The following is a 23,143-nucleotide window of genomic DNA, read 5'->3' on the forward strand; positions in this document are numbered from 1 at the left end:
TGTGAGATCAATAAAGTCAAACTTGTCTTATCTTATCTTACACACATTAACCTACTTTGAAGCCAGCCCTGGACAGAGAAGTAACAGCTGGAATCCTGTTATGTCATGTGAATCCCTGAACAAAGCAGCTGACCATTCTTTTTCAAAGTATGGGTAAAACTAATAAGGTTACCAAATAAGCCATTTTCTTTGTGTCGGCAGCTGGTGGTCGTGTCAGCCGTGTGCCCCCTGGCGTCTTAAAGTAAAGTTCACCGTCATCATTTTAGAAGTTTGTTAACTGAAAAATTTTGGAGTTGAATTGTTTTTGTTAATAAATACTTTTATGTTGGAGAAAAGTAGAGGTGAATTATTCCACGTGTGCAGAGTTTGCAGTTTTGAGAACGCCTTTGGTCAAATCACCCTTTCATCAATTGTTCCGATACTACCACCATATTGGGCCAGTATTCACAGGACAATACTTAAAACACCTAAAGTTTTTAAATTAAATATTAAATAACTTTAAAAACCTCTGCACTAACTGAGTACAGACGAACGGTGAATCCCATTTCACCCTTTAACTCTCACTTCTGAGCTCATGTTGTCTTCACAGTTGTCATTAACACCCTCCACAAGGAGGGTAAACAACAAAAGAATGTTGCTAAACAAGCTAGCTCTTCACAGAGGGCTGCTTACAAGCATAATAATGGTTAGTTGAGTGGGAAAAAAAGTGTGGTTAAAAAAAGGTGCACAAGCAAAAGGGATAAGCCCATTCAAGAGCATGGTTTAGATTGACAAGGTGGGGACTATGCTTTTAGCCATTGCTTCAGGACCCACTACATACAGATGCATCAATACATAGGCTACAGCTGTTAAATTGTTGTGTTAAGCCACTACTAAACCAGAGAAAATATAAGCATCTTACCTTGGCTAATATCGACTGGACTGTTCCTGGACTGAAGTTCTCTTTTCAGATAAAAGTAAATACTGTATCTCACTTGGAAAGCAAGGTTTTAAAGTCTGGAGGAAAAGTGACAAGGTACCAAATCCAATATGCGGATGTTTTATCAAGCTCAAAATCAATGCAGCTGTCCACCAGGAAGTTTCACTTCATGCTTCCATTTGTTGACAAGCTTTGTAGAGATGCTGATAAGTGTCTCATTTTGACTGGAATACTTTTAAAAAAACGACCTAAATTAATTGTGAAGGGATGGGGGAGATATAAGAATAACCCTGGGAAATGGGAATCACCCAAATTTAGATTTTTAGAAATGCCATCTGAACCAATTACACTGGGCTTTCCTCAGATTCTGCTGCTAAAAACCAGCGTTCTGATTACAGGGCAACTGTGATGTTGTCCTAAACCATATTGATATACCTTTGAGAACAGCCCTGGCAGATGAGCTGTAATCATGCTGAACACATGTTCATGTGTGCCTCTTCAAAAGCAGATGACAACAATCACTCTGATTAGTGCTTTGTTCAGACCACTTTAACAATCAGGTAGACAGTTCTCAAAAGACACTTGTGTGAACCTTACTGACTATTGAAAACGCATTGTGACTATTGTAAATTCTTCATTTTGATTTGGCCTGTGATAACAATGTCCACATCTTCCTTTCAAAAATTACTCACATTGGCTTTAATCAAGTAATATACTCTTTTAGTGCATTGTTCTGTGTAGTGGATGGCATGGACTTTATGGCAGTCACCATTGTTGTGCTGTAAATGGACTCAAATACCATCAAGTATCCATCAAACAGAACATGAATGCAAACAAGCATTTTATTTTTTGTAAAAGCTTTTGGCCTTGATTGATTAGGGATGCAAAAAGTGCAAACAGAAGGGATTAATGAAAACAAATCCTTCCCAGCATACCACATTGATTAGTGTGCTATTAAGCAGTCAAAGAACCTGCATTTTATAGATTTATTTTAACAGACTCAAATCAAGTATCAGCAGTTAGGTTTTTCAGGTCTGCTCAAGGCTACAAATAAAAACTTCCCCAAAATCAGTGAACTCATTCTCACTCACCTTTGCACTGATTGGTGTTTTTGTCCAAGATGGCCTTTGTTGACACAATCTTCCCATATCTAAAAAATGTAAGAAAAAACTGTTAATTGATCCATCATTTAAATTATTTGAAACTCCTGTAATCGGGGAAAATCTGATTCAATCGCAAGCATAGCATAGCCCAGTCATTTATTTATGTATGGCCTATTGTTGTGGGTAAGGCTTGCAAAACAATTTCATAGGTCTTGCACATTGTTTTGTTGATCTCATATATCATGAATCTGGGTTTTTCCTAACAATCAGTCTTTAAAATGATATTTACAATAAAAGCAAAACTACATTGGATGCTTCAACTTCCTGTCTGTCTGTCTGTCTGTCTGTCTGTCTGTCTGTCTGTCTGTCTGTCTGTCTGTCTGTCTGTCTGTCTGATGTATCCTGCTCTGTGTGCTGCCTTAGATAACCCAAGAATAAAACAAAATTTCAAATCTTACTAAAAATAACATTTCAAGCTTCAGATAGATTAGTTTATTTGATTTAAATGGAAGCACATCTTTGGATGTTTTTAAGACATACTGCTTGCATGGAAAAATCTAAGAATTAAAGCAAGAACTGCTCCTCTGGAAATACTGGTTGAGCCTTAGGTTCAAGTTCCTGAAAGTGCCACGTTGCTCTGCTTACACATTGATGTAAGAGTTTAAACACCATGGAAATGTGAGACTATTTGAGCCTCCAAAGTCTGTTGGAATTTTGGTAAATTCTTCCTGACGGAACTTGTGTAACTGAGTGACATTTGTAGGTTTTCTTGCTTGTGCACACCTTTTCAGCTCTGCCCACAAATTTTTTATGGGACTTAGATCAGGACTATGTAATGGCCACTGTAAAAGATGACCTTTGGTGTCCTTATGCCACTCAATAACTGATTTGGCTGTACTTAAGGTAATATGTCTATTTGTACGACCAATTTGTCCAAGGTTTAGCTCCCTAGGTATTGTCTCGGGATGTCCCTTCAGTATTTTCACATGTTCTTTTCTCATGTGGCAGAAGGGAGTGTGAACTTCACTACTCCCTTCTGCAGCAAAACACCCACTCAACTCTCAGGGTTGAATTCAATACAGTTCATCAAAACATTGGGTTGTCTGGTACTGTGCTAAACTGGTTCAGATCTTATTTGACTGACCAGAAATACAGTACTTTTTGTCATTTGGTAATTGTAACCCCAGATTTACACAGCTTCCACCCCGACCTTAATGCAGGAAAGGTAAGGTTTTAGCAAACAGAAATACATTTTTGAATTAAAACTTACCTAAAACAGAAAATGCTTCATTTGTCAGACAGTGAGAAAACAAGGTTGAGTGATTTGATAAACAGTGCCTGTAAATATATGGTTTCAATATATGCTTCTATCCGTTCTTTCACTTTGCAAACAAGTGGACCTTAAAAAATGACAGCACTGGTTCATAAATGACTATAATAACCAGACATTTGTTAACTGATCCCCAGAAGGTCCCTAAGATAAATGGACAACTTCTTTACTTCTGTCAGTTTTTATATCAATTCAATCATCATCTCTTTGTTTGACACCTCCAACACTTTCTCTCTTTCTTACTTTCCTTTAATCCCAACTACTCTTGAGTTCCCTTTTCTTTGGTTCTGTAGAAGTTAACAGTCTTTCTTATCAAACCAATCTTTCAGCAGTCCCAGAAAGGGAAGAGAAAAAAAGAGCCCCCACCTGGAGCAGGTAAGAGGAGAGAGGATAACAAAGAAATGAAGAGGGGGTGGACGAATAGTAGGACATACTTTTTAGATCACTGAGTTCAGCTGGGATCACTTTACTTTGTAGATGAGACATCTTAATTAATGTGTTCACAAAACTGCACAATGACTGACTAGTTGGCTGTCAAACAGCCTGACAGACTGACAAGCTACTGACTGATTGATCGCTCCAGGTGAGGGAGGAAAGTATTTTCCCTCTTCTCTTTTATAGAAAAAAAAAGAGGTGGAGATAGAAATTATTCAATAAAGATACAAAGCAGGAGGCTCCAAGCACAGCATCTGAGAAAAGCAAGAGAGGGGAGGGAGAGACTCTGAGGAATGAGAAATAGGGATGGAGAGGGAGAGTAGTCAGTCAAATGCTAAAATGAGATAGTAAAGGCGAGGAGGAAGTGCAGTAGTCAGGGAGCGATGGAACGATAGGAAGAGGTGTTTAATAAAGAAGAGATCATTTAGTTGTCACCACCAAGAGATTCTCTGTCAGCCAACGGATTCTGTCAGTGAGAAGAATTTAGACTAGCTCGCCTGACAGCCTCACATCAAACCCTGCTGGGACAGGAGACTTTCCAGATAAAGAAAGAATAAAAGCTCTAAAAGGCTTTAATCAGACACAACATGACAGATGAGCAGCTTAAAATCTCAAAATTGGCAGACAGAAAAAAACAAATCACTGCTGTTTTGCAAGTCAAATGTCTGATGCTGGAACAATTCTGTGTTTGGCATTTGGGAATATTTTGGTCTGTTTACAGACCCACTGATTTTGATGGGCTGAAATTTCTAGCTAAATGTGACAATTGTTTGGTAAAAGGAGCAAAACAGTATTGTCGGTCGTAAACATGAACTGCAGTTTGGGGATTAACAGCACAAACAACTGCACACAAGACATGAACACAAATCAGAAACACTCCATCCCAATATCAAGACCAACAACAACCAACAATCTTTAAGGCATTTTTTAGAGGTTTAATGTGATAGACCAACACAAAGTAGTGGATAATTGTGACGTGCAAGGAAAATGGTGCATGGTTCTTAACAAATACAAATCTGAGTGTGGCACGTATTTGAACTCAGCCTCACTGAGTCGATACTTTGTTGATCCACTTTTCCCTGCAACTACTGATGCTGACTTTGGGGAGTGCCTCAACCAGCTTAGCATATCTAGAGGCTACATTTTTTCATCCTTTCTCTTTCCAACATACAGTAGCTTAACTTCAGTCAGATTGGTTGAACCTCTATCTTCCCATCAACTCTGACCAACTTGACTGTCACTGCTAACAAAAAGCGTCCCTGTAGCATGATCCTAAAACCACAATCTGTCACGGTGGGAATGGTGTGTTTAGGGTTAGTTTTCGTCATTTCACATACAGCCACAAAAAAAATTGTATTTGACCAGACCACCTTCTTCCACATGCTTGCTGTGTTCGCTACATTAATTGTAGCAAACGTTTAATGAGACATTTTATGGCTTTCTTTCAACAGTCTTACATATAGACGACATTTCAGATCAGCTGATTTCCCCACCTGAGCTGTGGGTCCTCTCTGATTAATGCTCTCCTTGCCCAGCTAGAAGGTTAAAGTGGACAGTAATGTCTTAATAGTTTTCCATTTGGGCTATACTCTTTCCACTGGATTTTATTGAGGGGTAAAGGGGGTTGAATATAAATACAATTTTAGATTTTTATTAGTGGAAAGAAAATATTAAAAAGTTTCCTTCCTCTTCATAATTATGTTATAATTTGAGTTGCTCAATGGGAAAAATCCCTTTAAAATACTGTGAAAAGTGAACACTTTGTCATGGTACTGTATGTTTGCAGAGTTCAAATGACAATGATCCCATGAGCAGTTTATAATGACAGAAAAGTCAAACTGCATTTGAACGTGAGAATAAAAATGGAGACAAAAAAATACTTATGTTGAAACACATTCACAGTGGCCTGATTGTACAAACACAATTAGAGTGTGTAAAAAACTGCAGAGTCTTTTTGCTTAAGCAAAATAAGGGATATAAAGAGTAGAATAGCAGGGGGATGTCACCACAGCCTTAGGAAAATTACAACAACACCAAACCATCCAAAATGGTGCGTCATTCTGGACTTGATTCAGTGGTAAATACACTTTCTGATCCAGAAAGCTACAAAAGTCTGCTATTGAGAGGTGAAATTGAATAAAGTATTGATAATAGATCAAATGATGAAGTAATGTAGCCGGAGTGTGCATGAAAAAGTTCTGAGAGGAGAGCAGAACGTCCTGTTCTCAATCCAACTGGAACTTTTTCCTCAATTCTGGCAGTCACCTGAAGTAACTTGAAATAACATCAACCTGCATTTCACCTAAAGTCCATGAGGTGAGTTACTCATAAAACCTGCGGGAATACATAAAACATACCAATAAAAGATTACCGGAGACAGATGGTTTGGGTCAATGTGTCCTCATTCCAATAAATGTTCCCTCAAGAAAAATAATTGAAATACGTACTTACTGCACTAAAATATGGAGAAAGACCAAAGATTTCCTCTGCAACAGATTTTGGCCAGTCTAGTGTATATTCTTATCTGCACTCAAAGGCATCAACTTTGCTAGCTTTACATTCTTTAGCTTCAGAGTCTTCTTTGGCTTCACGAAACGTTACAGAGCCAAAAAAGGACGCCTTGTCATGAGATCAGTCAGGGTTGTGTGGCTATGGGCCAAGACTGACGGATGCCTTTCAGCAAGAAAGTCCTCTTAAGAAGAACTGAGTCCTCAAATTGTAGAAACTTTTTTGTGTAGTCTTAGAATCCATACAAAACAGAATGCTTTCCACTTAGATACAACAGTAAGACTGCTAAAATGGCAGCATTTTCTAGACTGCTGAGATTTGTACAAAACATAGTGTGCTCATTTGTGGCAGGCTTGACAAAATCTGTGCACACTGTGGCTCTGAGTGTGTATTTGAGTGAAGCATTAATGACAGTTCTCAGAGGCCCTCACAGCTTCAAATCCGTGTTTTCATTCCCTGTTGGAACAACGTCAGCAGCCTATGGATTCTCACCGTTTGATGTCTGCTGAAACACCACTCCCATCCACACACGGACACACACAAGCAAGCACAAACACAGCTATCAGTTCTACTTCTCCTCAAGATGTATTTGTGTACATCAAATATATGTCCAAATCCTGCATATTTTTGCGTGGCCTGTGTGTTTAGCTGTGTGTTAGAGCGCATGCATCAGCATCCACACAGCTTGGTCTCTGTGTGTGGTAGTCCTAATTGAGGATCCGAAACAGCTGTCTTGTCTCTTATATTTCTCTCATTTTTCTGCTTCTCCGCTAGTTAGACTCAAACAGACAAACACAGAGGGAGGACAGAGAGAGAGAGTAGCTTTTAACAAAAGTCTTTGAATTCATTCCTGTATGTAGTTTAGCATCTTCAGGCGCCTTAAAGCACAGAAACCTCCAATGGATTGTAGGATGAAAAAGCAATTTACTCAGAATTTAGAAGACAGCTTAATTTCACCGGAACATTGAGTTTATCTCCTAAAAGTACTCTCTATGAAGTTTGAAATATAAGTTGGAAGAAATGATGATGCAGTAATGTGAACATGAGTTGTTAACTTATGGGTAGCTTTTATGGGCATTATAAAGTAAATGATCCATTTAAAAAAAAAAACACAAAACAGAAATGTTTGTGTTTAGAGTGCAAATTAAGAAAGGAAAGTCAGGTATTCACGAGTATTAATCAGATATCTAGGCTTAGTGCTTTGTTGCAATATCTTTAAAAAGTCATTTAAAAAGTAGTGATTTAAAAAATGTTACTCATTTGTCAGAGTATACAACAAAAGAAGAGATTCCATGCCCACCCTAAGCTATTTCGTCCCTATTTCACACCTGTCAATAAACCCCTTCAGAGCAATATGTCTAAAACATTACATATGAGTTTATTTTTCATTGTAGTAAAGCTTGAGTTATGGGGATAGTCATAAAAATTTAGTTCTATATTATTATTTTTTAAATATTGCACACTAGCTGATTTCCTGCTGATATATACACACAAAGGGGTTGGACAATGAAACTGAAACACCTGGGTTTTAGACCACAATAAGTTATTAGTATGGTGTAGGGCCTCCGTTTTCGGTCAATACAGCATCAATTTGTCTTGGGAATGACATATACAAGTCCTGCACAGTGGTCAGAGGGATTTTAAGCCATTCTTCTTGCAGGATAGTGGCCAGGTCACTACGTGATACTGGTGGAGGAAAACGTTTCCTGACTCGCTCCTCCAAAACACCCCAAAGTGGCTCAATAATATTTAGATCTGGTGACTGTGCAGGCCATGGGAGATGTTCAACTTCACTTTCATGTTCATCATTGTCATCCTGATTCATGGTGCCAGCTTCAGGATACAATGTTTGAACCATTGGATGCACATGGTCCTCAAGAATGGTTCGGTAGTTCTTGGCAGTGACGCGCCCATCTAGCACAAGTATTGGGCCAAGGGAATGCCATGATATGGCAGCCCAAACCATCACTATTCCACCCCCATACTTAACTCTGGGCATGCAACAGTCTGGGTGGTACGCTTCTTTGGGGCTTCTCCACACTGTAACTCTCACGGATGTGGGGAAAACAGTAAAGGTGGACTCATCAGAGAACAATACATGTTTCACATTGTCCACAGCCCAAGATTTGCGCTCCTTGCACCATTGAAACCAATGTTTGGCATTGGCATGAGTGACCAAAGGTTTGGCTATAGCAGCCTGGCCGTGTATATTGACCCTGTGGAGCTCCCGACGGACAGTTCTGGTGGAAGCAGGAGAGTTGAGGTGCACATTTAATTCTGCCGTGATTTGGGCAGCCGTGGTTTTATGTTTTTTGGATACAATCCGGGTTAGCACCCGAACATCCCTTTCAGACAGCTTCCTCTTGCATCCACAGTTAATCCTGTTGGATGTGGTTTGTCCTTCTTGGTGGTATGATGACATTACCCTGGATACCGTGGCTCTTGATACATCACAAAGACTTGCTGTCTTGGTCACAGATGCGCCAGCAAGACGTGCACCAACAATTTGTCTTCTTTTGAACTCTGGTATGTCACCCATAATGTTGTGTGCATTTCAATATTTTGAGCAAAACTGTGCTCTTACCCTGCTAATTGAACCTTCACACTCTGCTCTTACTGGTGCAATGTGCAATCAATGAAGACTGGCTACCAGACTGGTCCAATTTAGCCATGAAACCTCCCACACCAAAATGACAGGTGTTTCTTAAAAGGACTTTGCCTTGACTTCCATTCATTTTTCACACATTTAAATTGCTTAACCCTCAATCTAACCTAAACTCAAGTCACACCTTAGTCCTAAACCTAATCCCCAACCCAAAAAACGTCTTCTTATGAAACCCAGATGCTGGGCTCCACAAGAAGCGCTGGGTCCTTACAACATAGTATATATTGGAAAATGGGCCTTACACTGTAATAAAGGCCAGAACACACACACACTCCACCTGACAAATACCATTTGACAAAAAACAAGAACTAGAGATAATCAAATGAAGTTCGAATTCTTTAAAAAACAGTGAATTAGCCCTTTAATTTAACTGAGGTTTGAATCAATCTCCAACGTCAACATCATTATCAGGCCACGGTTTGCCAACATTTTCTTACATTGATTACACAGAACAAAACACTGGGGGGTACTCCACCCATTACCTGAACATGCAACCAAGCAGTGGAACACACGTTTGTAAGGCAATTAATTTGAAGGCTAATGGTGACTAGGTCCTGCAACCCTGGACAGGGAGCCAAACAGCCTATTTTATATGACCGCCACTGCTGGTGGGTACAAATTGGCAGATAGTACAAAAAACATCAGCAGACTGCTTCTTTTTGTGCCCAAAAACGTTAGGCACCAACTGACCAAAACAACAAAGGTTGATACAACCCCTATTTTTAAACTCTTTATTTGAATCCTCAAGGTGTCGCGGTTAAACATGTTTACTATAGTGTTATTCTTATAAGAAGCTAAGCAGTTGTCTTTTTCCCAAACACAGATGTAACTGGGTGCTAGTAAAACGGGTTTTAAGAGGTGAACATTTGGAACATTTCAAGTGAAATGTGAAACTGTCTAGCTAGGTTTCACAGAAGGCACAGAATTTCACAATGATTGCAAAGCTCACCTAATTCATTAAAAAATACATGTTTTGCTCATTTTAGAGTCTTCAACACGAGCTGTCCCACTGATACACTCATTTCCATCCCTGCCCATTTTGGTCACTCCCAATGAATTACCTTTATCTTTAGCACTGATACCACTGCTCTAAATCAGTGATACTAGCAGGTCCCACTACCTTCTTCCAAACCTTTACTTTCACTCTTTCTGGTATCTTTCTGTCAGAAATCCCTCCTGTTATTTGTCTCCATCCAATCCACTCTTCCTGCACTCGGTTACTTAAACTTATAGATCTGTCTTTCCTCTATCAATGTCTTTGCCCTTCATTATAAACACATGTTAATATTTAACATTGTCAGCTTTTTCCAACTAAAACAACAGAGACCAGAACTAACAATTAGGTCTGCAGAGAGGATCCTTCAATCAGGACTTGTATAGGTCTAGGGTCAGAAAAAGGGCAACTAACATCTCTGCAGACCCCACATATCCTGGGCGCACACTGTTTACACTTTAGACTACCTTCAGCACTATTTGCAAAAACCTGCTGCCACAGAGACATTTTTCTCCCCAGGCTGTCTCTCTGATGAACACAATGAACACCTTACACCCAGAGCAGTGGCTGGTCTTTCAAGGAGGGGAAGCTCAATTTCAAGATCGCTGATTTGCTCATTTCGCTGTCAATCAAAAAGGGGTTCAGCCTCAGACAGATCATCCAATCATCATGCAGAAGCTGAGCGTCCGGGCCAGGCGAGGCCAGCCCACTGCCCCATTGACCCCCAGAGACGCTGAGTGTCCGATGGGCGGGACAAAGCCCAGCATTTATCCAATGACTCGTCTTGATTTGCTGCAGCTGAGGCTGCCCTATAGACCCCCAGAGACGCTGAGCGTCCGATGGGCGGGACACAGCCCAGCATTTTTGCTTCGCTATTGAACTCACTGTTTAAAGCACTGTGAAGCTGCGGGAATGAGTGAGAGAAAAGCCGCGTCGTTACCAGTGATAAGAAGCTGATTCTGAACAAAAGTTGAACATGTTGTAGTGCATGTTTAGTCAATGACATGTACACACAACAGTATATATTTGATCACTTATTTTTTGACATTTTAGGGGAAGCTGAGCTTCCCTTGCAGTCTTAGAGCAATCGCCACTGACCCAGAGTAATCAGCTACTCTGCTGTGAAACAAAATATGTATATGTCTACTACCACAGTCTGCATTTCTTATTTCTTTATATACAAAAACACAATATTCATCTATCCTTATTTTTATTTCAAAATGTACTAAAATGTATATATTTATAGTTAAAGATGGTTCACTGTAAGCGTTGGAAACCAAACCCAAAGTCCTGGCAAATACAGCTGATTTTGATTCTGAGTTGATAGGAAGATGGATAGAGCTAAATGAAAAGCAATCTGTGGAAACCTTTTCGAGGCTGAAGACATATTGAAGTCTGTATGGAGGTTCATCTTCCAGCAGGACCAAGATCCTAAACATACACCTTAAGCTACAAAGTAATGTTACTGATCTAAGCAATATAGTTTGTGGCTATGTCATCATCCAGACCTAAATCATATTAAGAATTTGTGGAAACTGGTGTCCACAGATGCTATCATCCAATCTATTGGAGCTTAAGCATTTTGCTAAGAAGAATGGAGATAGATAGATAGATAGATAGATAGATAGATAGATAGATAGATAGATAGATAGATAGATAGATAGATAGATAGATAGATAGATAGATAGATAGATAGATAGATAGATAGATAGATAGATAGATAGATAGATAGATAGATAGATAGATAGATAGATAGATAGATAGATAGATAGATAGATAGATAGATAGATAGATAGATAGATAGATAGATAGATAGATAGATAGATAGATAGATAGATAGATAGATAGATAGATAGATAGATAGATAGATAGATAGATAGATAGATAGATAGATAGATAGATAGATAGATAGATAGATAGATAGATAGATGGATGTGAGGTAGGGAGACAGCCAACAAGTGTGAGTTAAAGCTGGAGTGTGAGTGAAATTGCCCTTGTGTCTTGCTTCAGATTCTGCTCACGTTCTGCTCTGTCCCCAGACGTTAAAAGTGTGTCCATAGTTTTGGCGACTAGGGGAGTGATTGGAAATGTCAGCTGACAACAGCACTTTTCACTGACACTCTGAGAACTGGCACGAAGACAGAGAGAGGGAGCAAGGGAAGAAGGGGAACTGGGAAAGGATGGAAGGGGCGGATGTGAACAACAGCTCAAGCTTGGTAATAATGAGGATAAGAATGACAATGAGGCCAAAGAAGGAATATGTATATATGTGTGTTTGTGTGTTATTGACAAAATACTCTTCTACTACTGGGTGTCTGCATGCACATGCCACTTTGTCTATTTCAGAAAGCTGTAGTGTGTTAGATCCCCAGTGCTTCCAATGCTGCCCAGTAGCCCCCACTGATAACCCTCTGCCACCCTGACCTTTTCTAAATGTTACTGGCCACTTGGCAAGCTGACTTGGCCCCTAATGAAGCTTTTATTGGCCCCCATTTTTCACTTAATTTCCTCAGAATGCCTGCAGGGCAGTACTGACATACAGCTGACTTGAACTGCAGCGGACACAAACAGAAGCAGTAAGACAGCCCAAAAGAGGTGGGTAGTAACTAGTTATATTTGCTTCTCACATTTACCTGAGTAACATTTTACAACAAATGCACTTCTAGAAGTAGTTTTACTGCAATATACTTTTAATTCCACTTGATTAATATTATTTATAGGTTATGCTGAAGGCTACATACTGGAAAACTATTTCTGGCTACCCTACCCACCTGTAGTCACTTCACTGAATGACAAACAAACCTGTCAGTCAGTCAGTCAGTCATTTTTTTATTCTACAGTGGGTCGCAGGGAAGCTGGTGCCTATCTCCAGCAGTCTATGGGCAAGAGGCGGGGTACACCCTGGACAAGTCGCCAGTCCATCACAGACAAACAAACCTGTTTTAATAAAACAAAACTTGCATCAGACACATAAACCCCCTTACAATTTCTGTCAAAGTGAGACTGCTTGTTTGCCCACAAGCTTTATTGTTCTAATGTTATGTGGTTCAGGTGCATCGTTAGATCTTGGCTTCCAGGGCTTCAGCCCCGGATGTTTTCTGAATAGCCCCGTTCTCTTAAAAGACGAAATTCTGAAGTATTAAAAAGATGCACTAAGCCACAAAATGGCACTGGATTTCAAATTTTTTATCTAAAAAACAATCTGATTTGTTTCTATTGTGCTCCATAATGACTGTACACTTCACCTAACCTGGCAATGAGTTAAAAGAAAAAAAAAAGTTATTTATGCAAATACGCGCACCGGCGAACTGGCACTCTGTCCATCTTGTAAAGGTTCAGGACAGCTGTTCAGTCCAGTGCCGTCGGCCTTCCTAGATCATTACCCGAACAGTTACACTGAGCACCTCAAACAGGGCTCGAACAGGGCTTATTTCAGAGCTGAGTCTGGTGCGTGAACAGGTGGAAGCAAAGCAGCATAACTCAGGCTTAAGTTAGCGATAAAATCTGAATGCTGACTCAGAATGGCTTGATCGTAAGTTAAAGCTAATCACTTCTTCACCTAGCAAGCCATGATGCAGAGGTTTACTCTAATGCTCATCATCAGGGTCATGATGAGGAACAGAGTAGGGGGATTTTCACCTGGGCTAGAGGAATCCTCTCTGTGAGCTTCTAGCTGGATTAATAATGATATGAAATATATCTGGTCCTTTAGTTCAGTCAAAATTAAAGTTACTAAACACATTAAAAAGGTTATTCTGATCATAACATTGCATCTCATTGCTGCAGCCAGTCCTATAGCCCTAAGCCTCCAGTTTGTTTTTTGTTTTTTCATTTTGTCTGTGCTGATTCTAAACATACAGCTCTGGGTTGTTTAAAGGTTCAGTATGAGAAATAAAAATCATAGAAATTAAACAAAGGTGTACAATCAACTAGTTAAGTGTTTTATTTTTCTGAATAACACATGTGATATTATATAAACCAATTAAACAAGGATACAGGATTACTCAAGGCAAGATATGCATGCCATCTACATACAGTTATTGACTGTAATATTAATATTAATACTAATAACAGAACAAAAGATGGCAGTCCAAGAAAGTTCCAGGATGTGGCTCTATGTTATGTTTCAAACACCACAACAGCCATTTCTCTCAGAAAGTGTTTAATAGTTAGAACTTAACTCATGGCTCACATGGAGAACAATAGACTGTGCTGTAAATGTTTCATTATTTTTGGCAGGCCAAATTTCTTCATAAGTGGAATGAAGGGCTGAAAAGATGGCAGTAAAGCAGAACAGGTTCATTAAAGAAGGAACAATTTTAATGAAAGGTTTGGAAAGCTCTCAGCATAATTAAATTAAATAAATGTGTTTGTCCACACCGGTTTTTTACCCCCGGCCGGGGGTCTTTCTGCATGGAGTTTGCATGTTCTCACCATGCATGTGTGAGTTCTCACCGGGTAATCCGGCTTCCTCCCACAGTCCAAAAGCATTACTGTTAGGTTAATTGGTCTCTCTAAATTGCCCTTAGGTGTGAGTGTGTGCATGGTTGTTTGTCCTGTGTGTCTCGGTGTTGCCCTGTCCAGGTTGTACTCTGCCTTTCGCCTGTAGACTGCTGGAGATAGGCACCAGCTCCCTCGTGACCCACTATGGAATTAGCGGTATAGAAGATGAATGAATAAATTAATGTTTTTAGGATCTTACCGTTTGACTAAGTTTTAAATAAATTGACTTTATACCAGTTTCCTTTTTTGAAATGTAAGAAATTAAGACAATGGAGCCTCACGAGTGAAACATTTGGATGAGAGTGTAACATTTAAAAAGGTCCTTTACATAGATGAGAAAATAAGCACATTTATTTGACCCATAGTAAATGTCTCTGAGTTTAAGAACACATTTTGTCAGCAAAATTTTAGATTAGGTTATTTTCTAAATACAACAAAATGTGTCATTATCTGCTTCAGCAAAATGTTTTTTAATCAATCCTAAACTCTGTTTCTCCTTCATTCAGCTTCTAACAAAAAATAAAAAGTAAAATTATTGTAAACCTTCTTTGTTTAAATCACAATAACTTACTTTCAATCAAAACCCAGCCTAGACAGAGAACTGGTACAATATGTCCTATGTTAACTTAATATGACTTAGAAACTTGGCCGCTGTCTTATGAAAATTTAAATATTTTGGGTCTGGGCTAAAGCCCTTAATGTTTCAAGACCCTAAAATCGCCCACAATACCAAGAGATTATGGACAAATACATCCTCCCAACTTTGTGGGAACAGTTTGGAGATGACCCCTTCCTGTTCCAGCATGACTGTGCACCAGTGCACAAAGCAAGGTCCATAAAGACATGGATGAGAGAGTTTGGTGTGGATGAACTTGACTGGCCTGCACAGAATCCTGACCTCAACCCGATAGAACACCTTGGGATGAATTAGAGTGGGGACAGAGCGAGACTTTCTCACCCAACATCAGCCTAAAGACCTCACCTCACAAATATGCTTCTGGAAGAATGGTCAAAATTTCCCATGAACATGTTCCAACACCTTGTGGACAGCCTTCCTACATAGGTTGAAGCCGTTTAAACTGCAAAGGGTGGACCAACATCTTATTGAACCCTATGGATTAAGGATGTGATGTCACTTAGGGTTCATATGCAAGTCAAGGCAGGTGAGCGAATACTTTTGGCAACACAGTACATGTCAATCAAACTTCATAGACGAGCGGAGAACAAAAATAATTTTTCAAGAAGGCAGAAAGCATAGTTAATTTAAAAAAAATCACTTTATAGACGAAAGTAAATAGAAGATCAGTTTGTTCCAAAAGAACTGCTAAGGAATTCTGAGTGTATATGAACTTTATTATTCTGTCATTATCATTTCAGTCAATAATTTACTTACTTACTGACACTACTTGGGAAATGTCTAAACATCTTGGAGGTTTAAAAGGTTTGTCAAAAGACAGAGGGGTGCATTTTTCTCTCCTTATGTGAGTATGACAGTGCAGAAGGGAGCGAAGGGTTAGGCCCATGTGAGCTGGGGTTTTTCCCTGAGGAAAATGAAAGGAAACTGTAGGTCAACAGCACACTGCTGATGCTCATTAGATGCTGCTATTGGACTCACACAACACTAATTAAACCAGTAAGAACTGGGCTGAGCAGTAATGAAGTGAACTGCAGAGCTGGGCCCAAGTCAAAATAAAACGGAAAAGGTTAAAACTTACGGCTGACAGAGTTTGATGAGGTCCTGGTCTGACGTGGCAGGTGGCAGGCCCCTGATGTACAGGTTGGTCTTACTAAGTTGCTCCACTAGCCCTCCTCCATGACCTCCACCTCCTCCTCCTGTTGTGCCCGGACTGGGTGGAGCCATAGGCTGAGAAGGAGGAGGAGCATATGACTGCTGCAGAGACAGAGAGAAAAATGAATGCCAAAGGTATATTTGGATTTCTTGCTAATTTATTTTGGTGCATTGTGAAATGTGCACACAGCTCATATAGGTGTTAAGTTTGTGCCCAATTTCTACCTAATCAAAGGTCCTTCTACGAAAGTCATCCTGCTAAGTTATCATTTCCTGTGCCACTCCATTTGCTTGATTCAGCAGGAAGCACATCAACATGAGAAGGCAGGATATGAGGTGAATAGATTAGTAGGGCTTGATTGAACTACGTTTTACCACAGAAACTTGGATGAATAACAACAACAACCATTTACAGTCCCTTGCAAAAGTATTAACATTTATAACATTACAACCACAAACCTCAATCCATTTTATTGCAATTTTGTGACTTTTATTGAACAGTTCTGTAAAGTGTAATGTTCACACTGTTCGCATGTCTTATAGGGCCTTGACAAGAACTTCACGTCTCGAAACCTAAAATTTTGTATGGTCTTGATTGCAAACAGCGCAACTAAAGCACAACCAAAGCCTTAAAAGACCATTATTTTGGCATGTATTGACACATGTCTCAATAATCAGTTTATCATAACGGCATCATAGTCATAAATTTAGACATGGTTTAGCAATTGCTGCAAATTCAAAGCATCCATAATGTTTTTCCTTGTAGACCAAAAGCTGAATAATTCAAGAGGTGCATTTAGAAGGCACTGGCATCAGTAGCTACTCCACCTAGTTCATGTTGAAAGCATCCAATGACTTTTCAAGTTGACACAAGAGTTTTTAGTTAACAATTTAAATATTTTATGTTTTTGAGCTAATTGTTTTAACCATTTTCAACTTTAGGTGGTGAGCCATATTGACACTTTCAATGTGGGAAAGATCGATGCACAATAAAAGTCAAAGTTAAAGAATAAATATTGCTGAAGTCTCCTGCAGTAATCTATTTTTACATTTAAACAAGCATAAAAGAATAAAAACTATATTAAATACCTTGATATATTTTAAAATATTGCTGAAATGCCTTGAGGCTATGGGGGAAGAAAACAGGCCATGCAGAGTTTAATCCTGGCCTGAGCGCTGTATTACTCTTTAACTTCCTGAAGCATCTCATATTGGCCTCCCCTGTCAAATTACACAGTTCAATACCAGCTAAATGGCTCAATAAGATGACCAACTCTGGCGGGGAGGAAGGCAAGTGTGAGGATTAATGAGTGTCTGGCACCGATGAAACATCCACCCCAGCTTTGGCCCTAGGCAAAGTATTAAGTGAAGTCTGTAGGAAGTAAACATGACAACAGTGTTGGAAAGACTTTGTCTTGATCTTTGATTGAAGCTACACTCTCTCGACACAGAGGTCCTTTAGGCTCAACATCAGTCCTGGCAGTACAAAAGTGGACGAACCATGCTAAAAAAAAATGGAGATGCTGGAATTAAGCAGCAGAATGGATGAGAAACAAAGAATTGATATGCTTGTATGCAGCATGGAGAAGTGTAAGTTCATATGCACTCAAAAATGCAGGTGAATGTGTTTGGGTTTGTGCATGTGTGAGCCACTGGTGTTGGTTATAATGACAGGCTGTCACTGCAGTGCAACGTGAAGCCTGAGCCAACTCTGATATTAATCCATTACCTGTGTGTTCCTGAAATGACACTCACTGCCTGTCATAATGCACAGTGCACACACATACACACATTCATACACAGAGACATGCTGGAAACTTAGAGAGACAACATTAACAGAATTCAGCACATGCAGAACAGACGTGCTGCAATAAAAGTAAATGGTGATTTATGGAAAACTGTTCAGGTCAGAATACCGTAAATCTGTTTACCTAAACAATGCATGACAAAATAGCAAAAAACAACATATTTGATAACACAAAGATTTGCAAGTATTTCAAATTAGTATTTTTTCGACAATTATAAACCATAACTATTTAAAACATTTAAAACATACACGAAACAACTGCTTTGGACACTTTGTGAAAGTGTTTCATTTAAATATGATATTTGAGATCTGAAAGTCTGTACTATCTGTATTGGCATGCTTGTGATAGTGATGATTAAAACCCCCCAGCTTTAAAGCCTGACTCAGTCTGCACATTTTAGCAGTGGGAATGTTGCTCAACTGCCTCTTACAGATAACAAAGATGCATGTTTGATGAAATATTTCGAACACATAGTATATGTGTACACTCTTGCAATTTCTTTAAACACACATAGCTGACCTAAGCATTGTACTCTGATTGCACTACATTGTGATCTGGAGCTGAAAACACATATTATGCGCTTATGAACACAGATGTCAAGCCGTGCAAAAATGTATAAAATAATTCTCCTTTCTCTCGTCTCACTGACAAGGCACACACACAAACATACACACTTGATCAAAGGCCTTGCCCAGGGAACCTCTTTCTGCAAATTAGTGCAGCTGTCGAGGTTGGGCAGATACTGAGCTGTGTGTGTGTAATGTGTCAGAGGCTGTGATATGGGAAGTCCTTTGAAACATTGAAATCTTTCACACTCTCATAACTATAATTCCTCCGTTTTCCTCTGTCACCCACCGTTAATGTTGACCATATCATCACTCGGTTCCCTGATCCTTTAACCTCTGCCTGTCCACATCCCCCATACTGTCTCTATATGTCTACTTCCCTTTCCTTCTGCTCTGTCTCATAGTTCCTCGCTCCATTCTTTAAAGGATTCGTCTTCAATTGTGCAACACTACCTAGCTGCCTCTCAGCTGGTAGTGTTGACACACTTAGTACAGTGGAGGAGCTCTCACAGTGGGAAAAAAACTCAGAGGCAGTGACACAAACTGTCACACAAAGCAAACAGTTACTGGATTTTATGCATGACTGAGCCATGAAGGAGCAACACATCACAACACAGCTCTGCTGTGTCTTGTATGCACTTGCTGCTGACTCCATGGTGAGTAAATCTGACCTTTTTAGTGCACTGAGATGTGAATAATATCAAAATTATGTTTTCAAACCAGAACATGCTTTTCAAAATATGATGCTATCATCAGGTTTAGCACAATCTTATCATCTTCATCAGCAGTTGAATGCTTTAAAATGTGCAATAAATCAAGATCAAATATAATCATTTTGACTCAGTATATCGAACAGACTTCACACATTTAAGTAAAATAAGACTTTAAGTGGATGGATGGATGGATGGATGGATACTGATCTTCTCCAGATCCTTCAGGTGGATGGATGGATACTGATCTTCTCCAGATCCTTCAGGTTTTGGGGTTGTCGCTGGGCAATACACTCTTTCAGTTTCCTCCAAACATTTTCGATTGGGTTCAGGTCTGGAGACTGGCTAGGCCACTGCAGGACCTTGAGATGCTTCCCACTGAGCCACTCCTTAGTTTCCCTGGTTATGTACATCGGGTCATTGTCATGCTGGAAGACCCAGCCACGATCCATCTTCAATGCCCTTACTGAGGAAAGGAGGTTGTTGGCTAAGACCTCCCGATACATGGCCCCATCCATCCTCCCCTCATTGGGTGCAGGCATCCTGTCCCCTTTGCAGAAAAGTATCCCCAAAGTATGATGTTTCCAACTCCATGCTTCACGGTAGGGATGGTGTTCTTGGGGTTGTACTCATCCTTCTTCTTCCTCCAAACACGTCGAGTGGAATTTAGACCAAAAAGCTCAATTTTTGTCTCATCAGACCATATGACCTTTTCCCATTCCTCCTCTGGATCATCCAGATGGCAAACTTCAGACAGGCCTGGACATGCGTTGGCTTGAGCAGGGGGACCTTGCATGCGCTGCAGGATTTTAATCTATGGCAGCGTAGTGTGTTACTAATGGTCTTCTCTGAGACTGTGGTCCCAGCTCTCTTCAGGTCATTGACTAGGTCCTGCCATGTAGTTCTGGGCTGATCCCTCACCTTCCTCATGATTATTGATGTCCCACGAGGTGAGATCTTGCATGGAGCCCCAGATTGGGAGATTGGCCATCATCTTGAACTTCTTCCATTTTCTTATAATTGGGCCAACAGTTGTTGCATTCTCACCAAGCTGCTTGGCTGTTTTCCTGTAGCCCATCCCAGCCTTGTGCAGGTCTACTATTCTATCCCTTATGTCCTCACACAGCCATTGTGGAGAGGTTGGAGTTTGTTTGATTGAGTGTGTGGACAGGTGTCTTTTATACAGATAAAAGACACCTGTTTTTTATACAAATAACGAGTTCAAACAGGTACAGTTAATACAGGTAATGAGTGGAGAACAGGAGGCCTTCTTAAAGAAGAACTAACAGGCCTGTGAGAGCCAGGATTCCTATTGGTTGTTAGGTGATCATATACTGATGTCATGCAATAAAATGCTAGTAATTTCTTTAAAAAAAAAATCTGGATTTTTGTTTTAGATTTTGTCACACAGTTGAAGAGTACCTATGATAAAAATTAAAGACTTCTACATGCTTTGCAAGTGGAAAAAACCTGCAAAATCGGCAGTGTATCAAATACTTGTTCTCTCCACTGTATGTTGCTTCTGAAAAGGTGTAAAAATGTCCAAGAATAAAGAAATACGTTTCTAAAAACGTGTTTCTAACTCTCTCATCATTCATAATGGATTTGTTATTGGACTAGGAACTGAAGAATTTTTGTAGGTAATCTGCTAGTAGAGATGTTGCTAGAGGTAACGTACAGTTTCACAGAAGCTTGAACTTATAGATATATAAGTTCAAGATATAAATACATTTCTATTTATGAGCATACAACTAGAGCGTATTAGGGGAAATAACAGAGTTGATAAGACAAAGGAAATGCAGGGGGTTATGGGAGGAGAGGGGGTGGGAGGTTTGTTCCGGCCTCTTCTGATGCTTCCTGAAACACAGAGGAAAGAATGCGGGCTATTTTTGGGTCCAGCTATGAGATTCTCTCTAACTCACTGTGCCTTTAAGCACAGCGGCGGAAGGGTTTAAGGAAGAGCTTATAAAAACGGCAGAATAAAAACAGGGCATAGATTACAAATACATGCAGTTAAAATATGCTTTGGCTATTGATTGTCAGACACATTGAGGAGCCAACAACTCATCTTTTAAATGATTTATAAAAAAATATTATCCTCATACAGCTCTGCCAAGGCCTCACTGGTTTTGGGGTGTTGCGAGATCTTACAAGTGCCAAACAAAGAAGAACGGTATTATCAAAGAACAGTATATTATATGCAATAATATTCTAAGAAAAAAGAATGATCAACTTAAGACATACAGTGCCTTGCAAGAGTTTTCATATGCCCTAAAAATCTTTACATCTTGTCACATTACAACTACAGACTTCAGTGAACCTTATTTGGATTTTATGTGATAGACCAACACAAAGTAGTTCATGATTGTGAAGAGGAAGAAAAATTATTCATATGTTTTCTTTTAGTTCATATCTTGTAATGTGTGTGTGTGCATTTGTATTTAGCCCCTATGAATCTTTGTAGAATTACGTTTCACTGCTATTACAGCTCCAGGTCTTTTGAGGGATGTCTCTACCAATTTTTGACATTTACATACTGAAATTCCCAAATACCCTTGTTTACAAAATAGCCCAACCTCAGTCCGATTGGATGTAATGCATCTGTGAATATCAATTTTCAAGTGTCGCCATAGATTCTCTATTAAATTTAGGAATCTCTGGACTTTGGCTGGGCCAGTCTAACACATCTAAACTAATCCATTGTAGCTCTGACTGTACGCTTAGTATAGTTGGCCTGCTGGAAAGTGAACCCCCATCCCAATCTAATGTCTTTGGCAACTTCTAACAGTTTTTTCTTTTCTTTTTTTTCCCCCAACATTGCTCTTTATTTAGTTCCATCCATCTTTATATCAACTCTGATCAGCTTCCCAATCCCTGCTGAAGAATAGAATCTCCACTGCATGATGCACTGAACAGTTTGTTTCACAGTGGGGATTGTGTGCTCAGAGAATATATAACCCAAAGATCCTTATAAATCAATGTTGGTGTTATCTAACCAGACCTCCTTCTTCCACATGTTTACCGTGTTCCCTGCATTAAGAGAAACTGCTAACTGGATTTCTATTTGCTTTCTTTGCAAAATGGCTTGCTGTTGATACTCTTTCATGAAGGTCAGATAATTAGAGTCCATGTCTAATAGTTATTTTGTCGACGGATTCTTGCACCTAAGCTGGTGATCTTTGCAGTTTCTCCATACTTACCATGGGCCTCTTGGCCGCTTCTCTGAACAATTCTATTTTTGCCCCATCTGTCTGTTTGGTGGACATCCTAATTTACTAAGTAGGGGATCTCTGAAAGCAATTTCAAAGTAAAGCGGGCTAAATAAAAGCGCTCAATTGTGGACAGAAAATTACAGTGTTGCTGTAGACACTGTACTTGAATATTTTATACTTTTTTCAAGAGTCAAGCACAGGAATGAGTTTGCTGGAAGGATAGCATAGACAAAATGATCTGGCAAGGGATTTCACACTGTGAGGTTATTTAATAAAAACAATTTCAAAGTCCACATAGGTGAGTAGCTTAGAATTTCTAGAAAAAAGTATTTTGTTCTTACAGGAGGTCCAGTTTCACCACCACAATCATATGATGAATACAATATCAGCTGTTTTACAGATTAGCTATAGCTTTTGATGTTTTATACAAAACATTTATTAATGCATCCAATAGATATTGCCCTGAGTAATACCTAATATCTTTTACTGGGAGTTTTTATACCACACCACACAAAACTTAATACAATTTGAAACAGACAATTTGATCTTTCTGCAATGGCATTTCTATGAAAATATCAGAAAATTCAGAAAACAGATGTTC

General features: G+C 39.5%; 1 protein-coding gene across 2 annotated transcripts in view; it reads right to left on the reverse strand.

Moving 5' to 3' along the window:
* LOC124866396 (RNA-binding motif, single-stranded-interacting protein 3-like) overlaps nt 1-23,143 on the reverse strand; it is a 199,191-nt gene that overhangs the window by 127,161 nt on the left and 48,887 nt on the right. For both annotated transcript variants that reach the window (XM_047362168.1, XM_047362166.1), the window contains exons 2-3: nt 16,173-16,348; nt 2,011-2,069 (exon numbers count right to left, since the gene is read on the reverse strand). In XM_047362168.1, the coding sequence (XP_047218124.1) occupies nt 2,011-2,069; nt 16,173-16,348 (235 nt within the window). The remainder of the gene's footprint in view (nt 1-2,010; nt 2,070-16,172; nt 16,349-23,143) is intronic.

The sequence above is a fragment of the Girardinichthys multiradiatus genome, chromosome 3 (genome assembly GCF_021462225.1).
Source record: "Girardinichthys multiradiatus isolate DD_20200921_A chromosome 3, DD_fGirMul_XY1, whole genome shotgun sequence".
NCBI lineage: Eukaryota > Metazoa > Chordata > Actinopteri > Cyprinodontiformes > Goodeidae > Girardinichthys > Girardinichthys multiradiatus.